Here is a 19,662-nt window from a genome sequence, read left to right on the forward strand (position 1 = left end):
TGCGTCAAGTACTCTAAGAATGCTAACGCAATAATATCTATTCTCCAATGGGACACACGGGCTATAATTCCCCCGTGTTTCTGCGCCCTTCCTCACAATCTGACTCCGGTGGAGGAACTCTGTCACTGAAGACTTCGTGCTGGGGCGGTCCTGGGCCGGGACGTGCTGGGCTGTCCTGGGCGGTCCCTCCCGGTCCGTAACCTGGACCGGGAGCAATACCTGAACACACTGTAAAGCGCCCGCATTGCCCTGCCCCCGCGTGTGTAGTGGATGCCCGACATCTGCTGGGGCCTTGTCCGGAGACAAATGTCACGAGAAAGTGCCAAAAAACTGCTACACGAACAGACCGGCCCAGAGATTACGAACAATTAATTATGGACGATGAGATCCACAGGTCATTTATGGAGCTTTGTCAAGAAGAAGGACTGCATGCACTTAATTAAACAATGTGTAGTATGGAAAACAATGCAATTAAAAAAATCTGATATGCGCATTAGTTTTGCCGTCTTTTATTTATTTGCAGAATAAGAAAGTTAGCGCTCTTGGGGTATTTGTGTCTGCGCATTACATGGAATAAGCGGTATCCTCCATATCCTAACTGTGTCTCGGGTAGCCGTCTTTAATGTAGCCTGCCTTCCCTTACATGTATAGTCATTATATGATAACAATAGACAATTCCAATAACAAGAGTCCAATTTTTTATTTCTTTCAGAAAGGCATTTACTAACTTCCTCAGCAGTCACATGCATGTATGGATTTTCTAGATCAAAGCTTAACTACATTTACAGACAGCAACTACCGCTGGAAGGCAAAGTTTTCAGAGAAAGACAAGCAAGAAAAAAAAGGAAGCAAAGGTAATTGATTGATTCCTTTTATTGTTCCTAATTTGGCGTCGTGGATGGCTCAGTTTCTTCTTCCGGTGGCAGTTGAATGTCAAACTGTTCGAAGGAATTCCGTATATGGCAGGTTCCATCGCCTGGTCTCGTAGCTGTCTTGAAAACTTCTCCCAAACCTGGAAAGCGGTACAGAACATTCATAATGTGAGGGGGAGTTGCTGGTTTGATGAACGTAAGAACCTTCTATGCGGTAAGGGTCGGGGCACTCCTACACATTTCTTCCGTCTTCGTAAGCCTCTTCGAGCTTTCTGAGGTTCATTTCCGAAATGCTATGTGTCTCTACTGCACGTCGACAATGTCAAGATTCCTGCAGGGTTCCAAACTTCTTTTCTCCGGTTAAGGATATAAAATCTATATAATATAAATATATAAATAAAATCTATATACATATAAAATCTATATAGAACATGTCTAACAATCTGCGGGATAGTAATTGGGGTGTCTATACTGTACTATGCCGTACCATATGTGCGTTTCAACGATAGAAGAATAAAGCCTCTTTCATTAGGGAACGGGTAGTAAGCAATTAAACGTAATGAGCAACTCATTACAACATGAAGTATTTTTTATTGATTAATTTTGGGTGTGTCGCTATCTGTGAAAACTACGTGGCGGAAGCGAATCTGACGAGAAGAATTCGTGGTGACAAATGCCCTGTAATATAATTGTTTAACGTAAAGCATTCGTTGAATGGAACGACAGTATGGCCGTTGCTAGAGTTATGCGTGGCGTCCCATGGTAGGTTGCACGGAAGTGCAGCCTAACTACATGTCTAAAAGTGATCGTTCGGAAATACGGCCCGTGCCAAAGGCAACCACCACAAACCTGGGTTTTCCGAGCAACAGGTAGTAGTCGTCGAGAGCCTGCAGGTACTGGGAGAGCTGTTTCTCGTTCTGGAAGACGTGTGGCATGTTGGGCTTCTGGCTTTCGCCCATGTTGGCCATCGAGACGGAAGCAGAGGCCACCAGCACCATCAGCATGGCCACCAGCGTCGAAGGGGACATGGTTTGCAGACGACGATGAGGAACAGGCGGCAAGCTGTGGCGCGCGAGTGTTCACGCAGGTCAGTCAGCCGGAGCGATACACGTCGTGTCATCAATATCTACTACAACTTTCTGTCGTTCCAAACGCCAATATCTACTGGCAATTTCATTGCTAGTGCGATGGCCCGGTTCGTCAAGCCTACGTGCTCATGCATTTCGCATTGCACAATACTTAGTATCCTTCGTAAGACGCTTCTACAAGTTGGTCAACACAGCTACACCCTTAAGCAAAATTACCCCCCTTCGGGTCGTATCTCGCCATACAACGATCATCATCTGCCATGTCCGCATTCCCTCTCTTTAACGCTGCGAGCCCGGTACTTTCAAGCTATGAACGGCATGCGCGTTATCAGCACGACATAGCATTATCGACAGGAAAGCAGCGAGCGCAGGGTTTTCTCGAAAGGAAACGCAAGCAAGACAGATGACGAGAATCGTTGTGTGGCAAGATAAGACCCAAAGGGTGTACATTTGTTTAAGAGCGTATTTGGGCGTGTTGGTTGAGCATTACGAAGGTGTAAAAGCGCTCAACACACGTGGAAAATAGAACGGGAGGATGATGCACACATAGCGTATTGTGTGTGCGGACACAACGAGCAATGTGTGTCTCAACCTTACATTTTGGGCTCGCATTCACAGAAAGGTCTTACGCCAGAATTGTTTTGAAAGCGAATGACAGTCAGTCCTGATGCCGGACATATTATTAGCGAAGACGACCAGCCAATGGCGCAAGAACACTTGCGAACGAAAGGCTTTGCGAACTGGGCCTCTGTTATTTACGTCTGCAAACCGCCCATGCGCGTTCACCAGACACTGTAAGATGCGGAGAGCGTTTAATGATATACCATTCATCACCCCCCCCCCCCCCCCTGTCCCCAAACTTCTGCGTAATTAGTGGGAAGGCGAAGTAACGACCCGAACAGCATGTGTTGTACGTGACACCATCTAATTCTGCCATATTTTGGAATTTCACCTTGTCTGCTCTGTTGAGGCAACGATAGGGAATGTGGCTTCCATCCGCGACCAACCATAGCGAGAGTGAGACGATATAATTGGAGAGATGAACGCCGAGGGAAGTAACGGAACGTCGGAATTATTGCCGGAACCGTCGGTGTACAACGAAAGACAGCAATAAAAGGGAAAAAAAAGTTAAAGCTTTTACGATCTCTAGCACAAAGTAAGAAATGAATTTTTGTGTCTACGGCTACAGACAGTTTGCTCGCCGGCGTAAAGCAAACACCTTTCATAATAATATTCCCAATAAAGATTGAGTTGACAACATTTCTAAAGGTATAATTCCAATTGAGCATATCACATTGTTCGTACATGTATGCAAAGCCAACCCATCTGTCAACCTAGTTGAGGGAAGAGAACAGAAAGAATGGATACGACAACGTGTACTTGGTTAAGTCTAATAAATATAGTCTTGCTGTCTTTGATGCAATAATTGACAACGCACGGCTAGCAAAGGGATGACGGATGTAGCAACACGCGGAAGTCAATGTAGGGTCGTAGCCGTAGCTTTGCACCATAGCGACACATGCTTTGCGTGCGCCTATATTGAGTTTCGAGGGACGACGCTCAGCCTCTCTAATAAACTCAGCTACGCGGCGCATCCAGCTTCCAGCAGAACAACCTCCCGCGTAAGTGTTGCGCGAGGCAGGTCCAGATTTTTGGTCGCAGCAAAGGAATGCCTAGCGACTCCTGTGTTTGAGACCAGGCCCATCCAGAGTTTTCGAAAGTTCTCGATGCTACAGGTTCCCTCGAACCTTCTTGCATGCGCCACCGGCGTACCACGACAGTGACCCGTAGGAGCGTTCCCTTCAGAGGCCATTCACGATGGCCCGTGCAAAGCAACTAGGCAGGCTTCAAGAGCCTGAGGCAGGCGAGGGTGCAGCAGGAAAGCAGCAAGTAGCAGCGAACAGCAGCAGGCAGCCGCCCGCGACAGCAGGTAGCAGCAGACAGCAGGTAACGGCAGTTAGCAGCAGTTAGCAGCAGGTAGCAGCAGGTAGCAGCAAGTAGCAGCAGGCAGCAGCAGGTGATACACCGATAGTATTGGTGCCGGAGCCCCGCTGGACACCAGGTCGTATGCCTTTAGTGGGAACCTTCTGGTTCTATATTTCCCATGGCCGGTCATGGCATTGTGAGTTACGATGATGCTTTTGGTGCTCGGGTCCCACTGTGCCGGACTGGGTACCTCCGACAGGTAGAGCGGGAAACGTCGAACTGACAGTTCCAGCTCTTTTTCGACGCCCGAGTGTGAGAGCACGACTGTACTAAACGCACACACAATACTAATACGGCAGTACTAAAGCAACAGTTGCGTAATTCTCATTTGATTCTAAACCAGTATTCCATCAAGATGCGGAGAAATTCTAGAAACCTTCAGAAAAAAGGAATCGCTTACAATCCCTCAGCGCAATTTATGTCATTATTGCTCAGTCCTTTAGTTCTCATTATTAATGTCAGTATTAAGCGATAAGGCCTACCATATATCCATTTGTGAAAATATGTGGTGAAGCTAGATAATCAAATGGGGGCTTCTCGCTGCGAGACCAAGCGCGTTCCGGAGAGAAAAACTTAGCAGCAGTGGCAGAAGGGGAACGCTGTAGACACGTTGCGCACTATACGAAAAAAAAACAAGGTTCACGTGAAATACGAGCGCAAAATATAGCCACATCATTCGCACAGAAGGAGCATTTATACCTTTTCTTATGAGCATCGCGAAACTTTCGCTTCCACAAGAAACCGAGAAGTTTTGTTACACTTACGAAGTAGGGGCGAAGTTAACGTAAAATCACTTTCTTTATATATGGATATAAGACATGTGATACACATGAAAAGCGGTTATCACAAATGAACTTAATAGCGTCGAGTAAACGCAGAAGACCTTGCTAGTGCCTTTTTTTTTTTGCAGGCGAAGATTATGTTTCGAGCTCTACTTGCGTATTGCTACTTATGACACCTTGCAGAGATTGCGTCCACAACTGAAAGGTAAAGCAAGGATCTGCTAGCAAAAACGAAGGCACGGCAATAAAAAGACGATGCTCGCGCACTCCTTCGTGAGATGTCTCTATATTTCTCCTGCTTTTCTGTGAAGGCATTTCATTGCGATGGAATGAATCTCGATCCCTAGGATGAAAGAAACACTGTTTGATGTTGTTTAAGGGTAATCATGAGAGTGGCAAAGGAGAACTAGTGCAGATGGGTAAAAGTATTGAAAAAACAAAAAAGCAAGCAAGTCTGCAAAGAAGACCGATACGGGTTTCTTGGAAGGAAAGTATCGTTGTCGATGAAAAACTCGTCCTTTCCAGATATACGTGTTGGAGGATGGAATATCGAGTGGGCGGATGAAAAAACTTTTCTTTCAAAAATATTCCGCGGTCTCACGGGTTTCCGTAGAAACGGTTAAAGAAATGTATCGAAGCTCTTAAAAAACAGCAAGCAAATAATATAAAGGTAGTAGCATCTTCAGTTGTATCTTAGTGCTCGTATCTTAGATCGATCACGTGAACGTGGTTGATGTACCGAAATTTCGTGTGATTGTAATTATACAAGACCGTTTCCTCCACTCGAGACCACACAACGCTATAAGAGCTTTTCTTTAAAGCTTGCTAGAAAACGGCTGGTCTCTTCGGAAGAGCTGGCCATGTTAAAGGCCTAGATTGATTTATTCGTGTGGTTTAACGTCCAAAAGGAGCCATAGGGCTACAAGGGACTCTATAATGTAGGGCTCCACGGATTAATTTTGACCGCGTATGGTTCTTTGACGTGCATCTACATCTAGCAGCGAGCGTTTCGTATTTCGCCCCCATCTAAATGCAGCCGCCGGGGTCTGGAAGCGAACCGGTCACCTAGGGATCAGCAACGGAACTCCACTGCGCAACAGAGTCGCTGAGCTGCAGCGGCGGGTTTACAATCCCTAACACTGTGGCAAACTTCTGTTGGGAATTCATCCTTATTCCGAAAATCTGGACATGCGCTCACGTTGATAAAGAAAAGTCTGGATATAGAGATAACCTTCAGAACAGGCAAATAACAGGGACGATCAATGGAAGGATGCAAGGACTTGTCGTAAAACTTAATACGCAAGCGATCCCCAATTCATTTTTTTTCCGAGTTGGTTGGTGTAAGCAGAAATAAACGAGCCAATAAAGGAGACTACAGGGGTGGGGGTACTCTGCAAGTGTCCACCTAGTGGACATGTCTATTTCGTCTACTGCTGAAGTGCTGATTGGCTGAGAGCGCCTGTCTCTTCCTCACGCCTACCCTAGCCCAGCCAATCAGAACTTGTGCAGCAGACAAAATAGACATGTCCACTAGGTAGACTCCTACAACGTAGCTCCCCCCTCCCCCCACCACCCTCCCTAGGTGGCTGTATCCCCTAGCTTAATGGGCCTTTTTTCTTCGCTATTTTGTTTACAGGCAATCGAAGAACAACAACCTGAGAGTCATTCACGCTTCGTAGAGTTACTCTTATGATGTAAGTGCCCATTGTGTTAAGCCTCGGCTGACGTCATCGCGAGAGTTTCATAACGCGACCCACTCTCAGCACTATCTTTAGCACTTCATCACCGTAAGGCAAGCAAGCCTGCAGGCCTTTCGCACATTAATTTTTTCTTCGTACCAGAACCTGCCATTGCACGAGTGCTACTAGTTTTGGTCCAGGTTCTAGAATTCATGAATGCGCTCACAAAGCCTAATTGGAAAATTTTTGGCGCAAGTTTCATGTTTCACACAAAATAAACAAACTTTCAGAAACTGTTTGCAAAATGTATACATGGAAATTTCGGTTCCTAAAGGTTGAATACAAATCACTGCGCCGAGTTACAGAATGCGTACCGCCAAAGACCTGCAATGTATTGCATTGTGCACAGTGTTTTCAGCAACAAATCAATCGCGAAAGACTGACTTGGCAAAATACTAGCATGTCTAAGGCTAGAAGTGGTTGTTTTAGGTGGCGTATTCTCCAAAATCAGATTGAAACTCTTGTCATAAGCCAGTATATCGTATCGTTGGCGCCTAACCAGTGTTTTTTTTAAAATGACAATCAGGCGACATCTGACAATAAATGTCAAGCGGCACATTACCCAGCGCGCGCTAAACTTGCAGTGGCGCCATGCGTAGGTCACATTATGGTTACAATCTTTACAGAGAATGAAAGGGCTATATCCTAAAAACAGCGAAGATACTCAATGTGGTGCTCACTTCATAAATGCTAAGTTGTTTGGAGTCGTCGCTTTATTACATGCACTGGGTGTAGTGGACTTTACGGCTAGTGCTTGTGTGCCAGTGATGCTATACGGCTGCCATCTTTCAATTTTTAGCAGAGTGGGGATGGTTTCATCAAAGTTACAGGATCCGTAAGGAGTAGTAACAAAATGCGGGAAACTGCTACCGCTAAGCTTCATGGCAATCGGCAAATGTCCTGATGCACTGAGAAGGTAGCGAATCGCCCGGTGCTATAAGATGACATGAACAGCTCTGTGCTCCTTGAAAAATTTATTTCAAAGCACTGCACATGAGAACTCTGTAATGCGCGTTATAGAATGATGTTTACAATGGGAACTCTGAGGCATATCCAGCAAAGCCACTTTTTGAAACCAAACTTCAGCTAGTAGTGTATACAGTCAATGCCTCGAGCTTGCCTCATTGTAATCGCCAAAGCGCGGTTAACGCAGTGCCTCCCGCTCAGCTATGCTGATATTCTATATAATGAAACCACAGCAAGCCAAGACCCATTTGGTTGCGCAGTTCTCTTCAGAATTACTTCTTTCTTTTGACTGAGTTGCACGTTCTTTTCCTGATTTTCAACTTTAAACATTCCTATAAATTCAACTTTGAAAAACCCGTGCATTGTCTACACTGGCAAAAATGGGGAAGAAATGTAGAGGTATGCCTCTGCTCACCGTTCCGTATCACAGGGGTGTCGACGCGCCTACTGAACCGTAGCAGCGTCTCAACCAGCAGCTTATATACTCCGCCCCTGAACAAATCACCGTGCGCTTGGCCGCAAGGCGCTCCGTAACCCCATAGCCCTCCCGTCGCCATAAGAGAGACGCAATATGCGACCAGACACGCCTCTCTTCTTACCTCTGCCTCCCAACCCTTCTTTCTTTTCCATCGCACACCAACTGCTTTCTTTGCATCTTACACGCACTTACTGCCCGTTCCTTTTGCATCTTACGCATCATTTCTTGTTGGTCGCCTTTCGTTGCATCCTTTCTCTCTCTTGTTGGTCGCCTTGATAGGATGGCAAGAAGATGCCAGAGAGCGCGAGCGAGCTCGTTTTTCTTTCTTTCCTTCCTTCTCTTTTCTGTTGAAAACATGAAGAAATGCGACGCGATCTGCATGGGCGAAGCGTAACAGCGTTGCCGCCCTCCTCCGGAGAGCGAGAATGACAGCCACTCTACACCCCGCTGCGGGCCACAAAGGAAGCTTGCAGCAGCTGCACCCGCGGCGTAAATTTACCTACGTGCAGCACTGCAGGGATGTTCATCGGCGGAGATGCGTGCCGTTCGAGTTTAACGAGGGTGGACCGAGGTGGGCGTCGGTGTACTGACGAAAGCGCAGTGTCCGCGTATATGCGGCTTATACGTCTCATCACGCTTAACAATGATGGAATATATCGGCGCACCGCTCTGAAGCGCTGCTTCCCTCCCCCTCTGACCCCCACCCCACCTCCTCTTTTGTCACTATATACATTAGTCTACATCCCACCTGTCCTCACACCATATATACATACCATAGTTTCCCTTAAACTTCTTTCTTGTTCGTGGAAACCAGCAAATTGGTGTAACTCCTTCCGTGAGAACCCCTGGGGCGAAATTCACGAAGCTTTTCATTCATATCATTCGTAAGTACTCCTTGTTATAGGCGAGCCGTCATCGCTAATAATATAACCAACGTCGCGATTGACTGTCAGTTCGTATCACGAACAGTTACAGCTAAGTTGGCCCCGATGTATTTCCTAACTCCTATCTTAATCGCTACTCCGAGTGGACAGCTCGCTATTTGACAGTAATTTTTCAAAAAGCTATATCGTCTGGCGTCGTGCCCTGATCTTGGAAATTCGCAAAATTTTTGTCTATGTTCAAATCTGATGACAAGTATACTTTGAGTAATTACAGACCCATTTCTTTGACATCCTATTACTGCAGGATGCTTGAGCACATCATACACGAGCGTATTCACTTTCTTGAGGATAACAATTCGCTATCTGATGTTTTCGTCGCAGTTATAGTAGTGTAACCCAACTAATTGAATTAACTCATTACGCTTTCTATCAACTAGACCTCGGGCTCCAGGTCGATGCTATCTTCATTGATTTTTCGAAGACGTTTGATACTGTGCTTCACTCTAAATTCATGTTAAAACATACGGCTACTATCAAGAACCCTGAACTAATAGACTGGGTTTCTCGTTTCCTCCCCACTCGCTCACAATACGTTAGTTCCAATTCTGTGAACTCCTCTATCGCTATTTCGACTGCCTAAATTTTTGTAAACTGTCATTGACTCTTCCTCCAGTCTATCAAGCTGTGCGCACTAAATACTAGCTAAGAAATCTTCTACTAGATGTCACCGCGAACTTCATCTGCAACCTTTTTACCCACGCATTAATACATTTAAGTACAGCTTTGACCCCAGAACAATTTATCCTTGGAATTTGTTGCCTGATAATGTGCGTTTACTCACCCTTAGCGATTGTATTCCTGCAGTTTATTTTACTAGGTCAAGTTCCGTGACCTAGCGTTTGCGCAACATTTGCGTTCATGTTCGTTCTTTGTGAATCCTCTGTTGCAGCCACTCCTACTATAGCCCTTGTATGGCTGCAGTATATATATATATATATATATATATATATATATATATATATATATATATATATATATATATATATATATATATATATATATATGTGTGTGTGTGTGTGTGTGTGTGTGTGTGTGTGTGTGTGTGTGTGTGTGTGTGTGTGTGTGCGTGTGTGATTTGTGAAGACGGGCCCCGCTCATTGAGAATATGCGATGCAATAAATTGAAACGAGAATTACAAAGCGTATAATAATGGTGCTACCCGTGCAATTTTTATTCGATAACCCCCAGAGGAGGGTAAGTTGAAGTAGTTGGAAAGGATGGATTGAAGGATGCTATTAGCGTGTTCTTAGGAACGGGGTGGTGGGTTGCACCACCAAGCTCTTGTTACTATATTGCCTAATGTCCTAGCTATGTTAAAGAAGAAAGAAAGGAACTGAAAAATAAAACAACTGATGAATTTCCATAACCAAGCTTTCTAAATCCCTTTTGTAAATTTTGCTTTTGCACGCCTCCGTTGTTTGTCACTTTCCTACTTTCCTTCCTCCAATCTTCCAATCGCCGCTTACTAATCTCTGCTGCGGACATGTTTACTTTCCCTCTGCTCTCGCTGAACTCAAGGGCTTCAAGTAAGCCAGAGATACCTAAATCGACCGCTGGACAGATATCTTCACATTCTAATAAAACATGCTCCATCGTTTCCCTAGCTTTGCAGCAGCAAGCACATGCTTCTTCTTCCTTCTTACATCTCGCTTTATAGGTGCGTGTTCTAAGGCATCTTGATCTCGCCTCGAAAAGTAATGCGCTTCCCTTTGAATTAATATAAATTGTTTCTTTCCTGATTTCGTTCTTTCCTCTCAAGTATAGTTACTCATAGCAGGTTTCTTTTCCATTGCCGCCACCCATGAGACTGTCTCAGCCTCTCTGATTTTCCGCTTGATGTTCGTTGTTTTCATGTTCCTCACCATACAGGTAGCACACTTGCTGATAAGCTTCGTAGTTCTTTTCCTCCACTGTGAATCAATGTTTTTCCTGCACAAGTATTTGGAAGCTTTCCCAGCCCATTTACTTTCTTCTATATTTATCAGTCGCTGTTCATAATCAACTTTACTGTGAGCTTCTCTTACTTCAAAGCTTGTCCAGCCCATATCATCCTACACATGTTTGGTTTGCAGTCTTCTCGTGAGCGCTCAATGCGAGGTGTTCCACTGACCTTTGGTTGCCATCGAGTCCTGATTGCACCCCTGATTTCAAGCAAACAACCGCATTTCCAAATGTATGTCCTGGAACCAATACAACCTTCCACATAACCCGGTATTGTATCTCCATAGTGCTCTGTGTTTAATTATGGCTGTATTTCTCTTCTCCTTTGCTGTTATTGTTTATTCCTGTGTTTCGAGATATTTATCGCCCTCGTTTATCGCTATACCAAGGTATTTGTATTCTTTTACCCGAGGTATTTCCTGCTCCTGAATAGACACTGTTTTTTCACTGTTTTCATCGAATACCATAACACCTGATTTTTAACGTTAAATTTCATACCTAAATTATTGCCTTCCTGCTCACCGATATTAACCAGACGTTTTATGTCACTTTGCTTGTTAGCTAGCAACACAATGTCGTCGACTTTGAAAGCTGCACTGGAAGCTGCTGTTCTACAACTGCACCGTCTTGTTCGTATGAGAGATTAAACGCACTGTTACTTTCCTCTGGCGCCCTCTCCATCCTCACCACGTACATCATAAATAGCAGTGGGAATAAAGGGCACATCTGCCTCAGTCCCTTGTTGATATCAACTTTATCCTTGCTCCTCATCCCTTCCCATTCAACGCAAACATTATTTTTTAAGTAAATCTCTCTCAAAAGTTGCATGCAATTGTAGCCCAAGCCTTCTCTTTCCAGAATATCCGACAATATGTTGCAGTCTACGCTGTCATAGGCTCATGTAATGTCTAAAAAGACCACATATAACGGCCTCATTTCTACTCTGGATATTTCAGTAGACTGAGTAAGGACAAACAAGTTATTATCCAGACGCCTACCTATGCCGAAGCCATTCTGAAGTTCTCCCAAAATGCCATTATTCTCTGCCAATACTTGCAGCTTTAATTTAATTGCCTGCGTTGCTAACCTGTATATTACTGATGTAATGGTCAACAGTCTATGCGAGTGAATTCTATCTTTCTCCCCCTTGCCTTTATAAATTAAATTAATTCTACTTTGTCGCCTACTGTCTGGTATTCTTTTATCTTTCAAAGTTCTTTCGACTGCTTTCACCAGAGCTTCCTTACTTTTTGGTCCTAGTTCATTAATCAGCCTAACGGGAACCTCGTCTAGCCTTGTGACTGTGCGTTTCGGAAATTTCTCTACGGCTTTCTTCTAGTTGAAATTTCTCAGCAGCAGCTCGTTTTCCATCTGGTTCTCTTTCATGCTCTTTTTTTCCTCAAGTAAAAGCTCGTCATTGCCTTGGAAAGATACGGGTGTTATTTTTCGTATGTAATTTATTGCTGCTTCTCCTTCCAGCTTGTTTCCCTCTTCGTCTAGTATATGTTGTTGTATTGTTCCAGACTTCCTGCCTACTAAGTTTTCGTGGTTCGAAAATATTCTAGGTGCGGCCTTCTTTTTCTCGCGTATTTCTGACAACCAACGTTCACTTTCACCTTTTACCTTTGCTTGAACAAGTATTTGAACCATGGATTTTGTCTCCCGGTATATTTCCCCTTTACCGGCTGCTTCGTGCTGCGGCAGCCGCGCTTTTTTGCCTGCCTGTTCTCTCGCGATGCTTTCTGTCGTTCGGCGATCGCTTCTCGTATCTCACCGTTCCATCACCTTTTCGGTTTCTTTTTTTCTTTTCCAACGAGCATGTTGCTTCTCTTTCCGCATTTCTGTTGTTATTACACTTACAAGTTCACCATATTCACACTCTTTGCTTGGCCATTTGCCAAGTTCTTCCTCGACTCTTGCGACTATATTTGTTATTTGCTTAGCGTTCAAATTCGGACTGGCCATTTTGTGCTCCTTGCTCTCCTTCGTAACTACATATCCGGTTTTCAAGATGATGCATTTATGGTCACTCCCTATGCTGCTATACCCTTCCTCATCAATGACCATTTCTGTCAACTTATCATGAATTCCTTCTGTTATGAGGCAGTAATCAATGATCGATTGCCGATATCCCACTTCCCACGCGGTCTGCCCGTCACACTTAGGCCCTGTATTCCCGATAAAGAGGTTATGTTGTTCACAAAAAATCCAGCACTGACTTCCCCTTGTTTTTGGTATAGCCATCCAGATCTTATGCGTGAGCATTCATGTCACCTAACAGGATAATTTCGGCACCATTCCCGAAACCCGTAATATCGTCACTTAGACGTTCCACTAACTCTTGATTTTTTTCTCTGCAATTATTTATGGTCCACAAACACGTTACGCCCAGCCAAGTTTTCTTTCCACTCATTGTACATGATAACCAAAGGAGCTCTTGACATTTGGAATTTGCTCTTTTCCATTCGGCTCCCTGATGGATGAGCATTCCGACTCCCCCTACCTTTCTTTCCACTTTAGTTCTGTTGCACCATTCCAAAACATAATTCTCAATCACTGGCAGATTTTTCGAGTCTCTAAGGTGCGTTTCTGAAAGGGCTTTACTGCTGCGTGCCCTCTAATGGTCGTAATAGCATGCGTGGATCGGTGTCTGGGCATTCCGTAATCCTTACGGCACCTCCATTGCAGGCAAGGTTTCGCAGCTTCCTTGGCCCAATGATCCTTTTCGGCGCGATTAGCGACGAATGCGTTTGACTGCGTTGCTTGTTCTGTTTTTGTGATATTCTTATTGTGCGCTTATTTTCTTACCACAGATAGCGCATTTCCGTTATTTCGACATATATTCTCCAACCACAACGAAGATTTTTGGGTCTAATGGTTGGATAAATCGACAATATTTTGATACCTCGTCGAACGAGGAAGGTCGCTGTAGTGCATCGCCTGTCAGTGGCGCGCCGCAGTTGTTGGTTTTATGTGCGGAGTCGGCTCTTGCGCAGATAAATGCACCTGCGCAGAATCAAGTGACCAGAGCATAGAAGAGAGGCTTTCGCCAATCAGGCCTTCGCGGTTCCGGCGAAAAGTTGTCAGGTCTTCCGTATGCTATGCGACGGGAAGGAGGGATGTTGTGTTCTCCAGAACTGCTTCGAGTGGCCTGTTTTACGCCACCTCTGCTCTATGTACTTGCTGTAGTTTATTGAAATGTACTCAATGAAGGGTACGCAGTTTATTTAACGCACATGTTGGGCCTGAATCATCGTAGAATGTGCTAAGAAGGTCATACTAGAACTAGGTTTCCAGCGCTATACTCTTCGTGCGCCACGTAAATAATAGAAGCTAGTGTCGCTAGAGAAAAAAAGTGAAGAGAATATCGCATTCTCTTTTAGTTTGTCGACGGCATGCCGCCCGACTGACGAGCATCACGTAGTTTCATAGGTCACGCGCGTACGTCGACCTATCGGGGATAAAAAATAAATGCTAAGCGCAAAGTGTCGCGTCGTGCATTGGGAGGGCGCTTTGTCTTATGTCCCGTCGTGCTCGACGTAGCTTTGACAACGAAGCCACAAATATCACAGGGGCTTCTTTGCACCAGCGTTGCGCAAATACATTGGAACGACGTCCCGTGAAAGCGAACGACGTCATCCGGTGATAGTGTGTTTTGATAGAAATGGTTTACGAAATTGCGTTTGTTCGGTAATTGACAAGCAAAATAAAAAAAGAAAATTATCCCCTTTAAGTTCCTGAAATAGCACACTGGCTCTACAGGGAAGCCGTAGTGGCGGACTCCCGATTCATTTTGAACACTGGGGGTTCTTTAGAGGGAATCCAAAGCACGGTAAACAAGCGTTTTCAATTTCACCCCCTACGCGGTTTGGAAACGTAACCTCGCGCTCAGCAGCCTTATGCCCTAGCCGCAGAACCATGACGGTGGGTAAATTAGAGAGCTCCAGCCTGTCAGTGTATACGTGTTGCCGTGCGCGGAATACCGGAGGTGCACGTCTGAGCAGCAGCACTCATAGCCATCTTGTGGTGCGAAGTTCAACAACCATGCATGCAGAACTGCAATTGCAAATGTGTGGCTACCATTTTATCAACCCTACGCAAGAAGTGCATGCGGGGAAAAAAAAAACATGGGCAACATCGGTGCTACTGCCCATCCTTCGACGTTCAAGGATGCTTAAGTTCTAGTCTAAGCCGCTTAGATGACGCATCGCTCTTGGAAGAAAAGATCCTGGGACCTTTACCGAAGCACGCTGACATGCACAAGGTCACAGCAGCTATATTGGGCTTTTTGAAGGAAACTGGACTGTCAAAGTCAGCGAATAGCCCTCTGCGTACATGTTCACGCTCATTGCTTGTTACTGTTCTTACCTTACTTACTTCAATGTTCCTTTCCGTATCTCTCCTGCTTCATATCTGCCTTTCCCGCTTTCCCCTTCCCAAAGTGTAGGGTAGCCAACTGAGCGCGGCCATGGTTAATCTCTCGGCCTCTTGTTCTTCTTCTTGGTATCTTTCTATTTCTAACTATGTTTTTCTCAGATGCTGGCATAAAGCAATCCATAACGCAATATTTATGAACGTTACACTGAGTCCCTTTCTTTCTTCGACGAGAAGAACATTGCAACACAAACACATCTACGATGTGTGGTGTTTTAACATAACGTCTCGTGATGACTCCACCTACGTTGCTTCACCTACACGTATCCAGTATTCTGCATGAAGTTCCGCATTCAAGCTGTAGTCAATAAGGCAACGTCTTTGATTGGACCAGCCCGTTAGAAGCAAGGGCCAGTCATGCACGCAGGGCGCTGTTTTTGTCTGGAACTCGCTTGTTCGGTTCCTCGCACTGTTCCCTTCACAGATGTGAGCCAACGTGACCCTGAACAAAGGGCTTGCCTTACGAGGAAGATACGTCACCCTAATACAAATAAATACGGTGTGTTCCAGCTAACGTTAACCAGGCTATTCAAGAAATAAAATAATATTAGGAAGTTAGGGTGCGAGATGCAACTACAAAACCTACGATGTTCGATCGACAGAGGTCTGACGACCGAATGCCGTAGGCTTTAAGATAGTATCTTTCGCCATGTTTTGAATACCTTTTTCTTTCATTGAACAGCTTGGCTAACGTTAGCCGGCACACCCTATACAGGGTGTTTCACTTAACTTGAACCAAGCTTTAAAGATGTGGAAATGCTACGTAGCTGGAAAAAACTAAGACAATGTTGTTTGGCGCCGCTTGGAGCTCTTTTGATCATTTTTGCATTTCATCTAACTAGATAATTAGTCCTAATTAACTAATCAGTTTCTCAATCATTATAATTAGATGAAAAGTGTCAATGAGAAAATTGTAGAGCAACGTGAGAAACTACCGCTACAGCTTTCTGTTGCTCAATGCGGGCTACATAAGATTGTTTTTGTGAGCGAGAAAGAACCCCGTGAATACTCGCAAAGTTCCTCGCTCAGCCAGTCGCGCGGCAATTTTGCATATATTCGCAGGCGTTACCAACATTACCATTACAATTACCAACAAACAACATTACCTTGATTTTTTCTAGCTACTATAAGGATTGGGAGGTCAAAACCACCGTTCGTAACCAGTTGTCAAGATTGGAGTCGGGCATGAATTAGATGGTAGCTGGCCCATGCCGTCGTCCAACCTATCCATACTGAGGACGTTGTTGAAGGGAAGGACTGCTTCTCATCGAGAACGAGGAATATAGATTTATTTACAGTATCTACATAGGGACGTTGCAGTTCATCAGTCTAGCATGACTGCGAGAGAAAGTACACTGAGCAACCGCACGACAGCGGTTTATAAACACTCGGTCCTCCCTCGATCCCAAGGTGAGGGAAACGTTCGACCAGTCACCATAGACGAGCCGCGTCTTTGTGCGAGGGCTTACGCACACTTCCTTCCGCACAGGTTCACGGTCCCCAACCGAGGTCAGATGGTCTTCGCAGAACTCGGAGCTGACTTCAGGAACGGTGCGTGGGAAGGGGCCTCCGAAGACGTTCCCTCGGGACCTCCCTTGCTCATGGCAGACCGGGTCGGCGGTGTCCTGTTCAAACACAAAGCCTGCTTCGTCGAAACATCTTGGCTCCTGCGACGGAGAGTCGAGGACGCGCGTATTGTTCTCCGCATACAGTCGACTTAGTGACGCCGTGGCTAGAGGGTTTCGGTGGCGTTCCAGGAAAAGTTGACGCGCTGTCGCAACTAGCTGGCAAAACTTGCACCTCAGCGGGCCGTTCTTAACACTACGTGGCATTTGCATAATTTTAAGTTTGGCTCAAGTTACGTGAAACAACCTGTATATCTCTCTCTTGATCTCCAGTGTTCTGTAAAAAAGTGATACTTTACATATGAACTGAAGCTCAACATGTTATCTCCTTTCGATATCTTCATTATTATCTAGGGCTGTGAAAGGTACAGGTCCCGTCAGTCAACCAATTTCGAGAGCGGTCAGCACCTCTCAGAGAATGGAAAAGGGCTGGCCTGCTGTGCGCCCTTTATGATTGGGTGGTAAGATGCTGAAAGCAAGCGACTACTTTTACTGGTTCTCGCTCTTGAACGGTTGGTGTGACTTGTAACCTTTGCCGCTCAAAGTATAAGCTGTTAACCAAGTTGATTGCCAAGTCAAAGTACTTATCAATCAATCAATCAATCAATCAATCAATCAATCAATCAATCAATCAATCAATCAATCAATCAATCAATCAATCAATCAATCAATCAATCATAAATGTAAACTATATCGAACTGTTTCTATTTAGTTTCTGCAATCAGCCCTCCAGATTGGTAAAACATTTTTTCGGGCAACACCCACTTCACCTGTTTGTCACACGACATAAAGAAAACTGCGAAAACACACCATCTAATATACCGTGTATACATTGACTATGCACGGCTATATCAAACAAAAGTGAAATAATTATTTCTGATAGTTCGTTCTTTTTTCCGGCATGAGCCCACCGTTATGGGTTAAAATTTTTTTAAGTATTGCCCACTTCACGTGTTCGTCGTGCGACGCCACAAAACCGCGAAAACTGACCATGCCAAAGGGACGTGTACACTTAAAGATGCATTAATATGCCGAAAAAACATTTCTTTTTCGCAATAGCCGGAGGCTTCGCTGTTCCGAAGGGAACAGAGGATGGCCGCCCGCCGATCTCTCTGTCACTGGCTTATCAGACCTGCCGGGGAGAATGCATTTATTTGCGTATAATAATAATGTTTGGGTAGCAGTATAACATTGTTGAGCCATTTCGGCCATGTATACGACATCACTCTGCCAACTCATCTTCACTGAAGATCCGGTTTAGTGGCATTTCAAACCTTCCGGATTTTACAGCGCAGCTCTTAGGCGCCTGTTCGGCGTAACCGAGTGAACGAGCACAGCGAAAGATGAAAGTGAACGCTGAGCGCACCGGGGAGATAAAATAAATACGCGAGGAGGAAAGCGGAGGAGGGCATGGCGAAGACGGTGAGGTGGAAAGCAGAGTGCTGGCAGGACCATGCACGCAGCTAACGCGACAACGAAGCGCTGGCGTGGGCTTCGGACACACTGCGCGTGCGCTACTTCGCCTGCGGCGCCACTGCCGCTATAGAATGCGTTCCGCGCGAGGCACGCGTTGCCGTGTTCCCGCTTTCTTTCTGAACAATGAGCGGCGTAACCGGTAGAAGTGCTCCGTAGCTGCCCGAGCAAAGGCTCAACGCTGCCGCCGAGAGGACCTTAAATTATTTGCCATAATACGAATATCGTATAATACGTTATACGTATATCTCGAATTTGAAACACTTAAACAGCTGTGCTCGAAATTCGTAAGCGCCAGTGAAATTTTTCAACCTTGCACGCCACCGTGATTTTCGATCATGGCCACAGCAAGCTAAGCAAGCTGAAGCGGATCCAGTCGCAGACGCCGGCACCTTACCCTCATCTTTCGGTTATCTGATTTCACTCCACTAGCTCGACCAACTCGACCCTGCCGAAACGCCTCCACTTCTGAGTGGTCCTGTCCTCTTTCCAGCCAATTAGATAAGAAAAACCTTCCAAGATAGGCAATGCTATTCACTATAAAAGCAAACAAAAGTTACCTCCTATAAACGAGGAGAGCATTTAATTAAACAGCGCTGCGCGTCACCGTCGGATGCTTTCGTAGGCGGTTACGTAAATTTTACGCCAGGAGATTTGGATATTTTTACGTTATAGGGCCCTTGTTTACGATGCTAAGAAAGAGCGCGATTACTTTTCTGCGTTTTAGAGTGCTTCTAGTTACAACAATAGCTTAGCTGCATAAGAGTTACCCTTTCTTTTATCCGTCGGCAACAAAAGGTGACCAGAAATAAAGAATGAAAACAAAGAAGAGTAATTTAGTACGTTCTGCTTACATGGACGCTTTCGAAAGCCGCGCTTGTTTCCTAACAGAGCAGTCATCTGCTCTGTTAAAGGGGTGACCGCTTATAGAGGTCGTGCTTATAAAACTGCCGATGACCTCTTAAGCGCACTATGCAAAGCACATGCTCCGTAAGTAGATCCGCAACGCATAAAACTGAGATCTGCTATAAATATCATATTGAACTACACGTGCCGTGTCCACCGCCTTATGACGAGGACTTGGACTTACGTGGCTGCAAACAATTGAGAATGAGCATCAGAAAACGCGCACGACTTCCAGGATTATGCAGGGAAATGCGCTACCCGGAAAAGAAAAAAAGAAATACACACAAAGAATCCGACCACAATGCCATCGCCTGCGATAAAAAAAAAAGAACAGTGGAAGGGACGTGCACACGTTTTTTTACTTGTTTGCGGCGTAGGTAAACGAATGGCTGAGCTCAAAAGTGTACAACGCGATGTCATTGAGGCAT

At 45.2% G+C, this 19,662-nt stretch overlaps 1 protein-coding gene across 3 annotated transcripts in view; it reads right to left on the reverse strand.

The window, feature by feature from the left end:
* Nucleotides 1-867: 867 nt before the first annotated feature.
* The window catches only part of LOC142582838 (pro-neuropeptide Y-like), a 283,838-nt gene continuing 265,043 nt past the window's right edge, over nucleotides 868-19,662 (reverse strand). For 2 of the 3 annotated variants that reach the window (XM_075692910.1, XM_075692908.1), the window contains 2 exons: nucleotides 1,722-1,934; nucleotides 868-1,012 (listed from right to left, as the gene is read on the reverse strand). In XM_075692910.1, the coding sequence (XP_075549025.1) occupies nucleotides 934-1,012; nucleotides 1,722-1,900 (258 nt within the window). In that variant the 5' untranslated portion in view covers nucleotides 1,901-1,934 and the 3' untranslated portion in view covers nucleotides 868-933. Of the gene's footprint in view, nucleotides 1,013-1,721; nucleotides 1,935-7,848; nucleotides 7,983-19,662 lie in introns of those variants that run through there. The other variant, XM_075692909.1, reaches the window with a different exon arrangement.

The sequence above is a fragment of the Dermacentor variabilis genome, chromosome 5 (assembly GCF_050947875.1).
Source record: "Dermacentor variabilis isolate Ectoservices chromosome 5, ASM5094787v1, whole genome shotgun sequence".
In the NCBI taxonomy this organism is placed as follows: Eukaryota; Metazoa; Arthropoda; class Arachnida; order Ixodida; family Ixodidae; genus Dermacentor; species Dermacentor variabilis.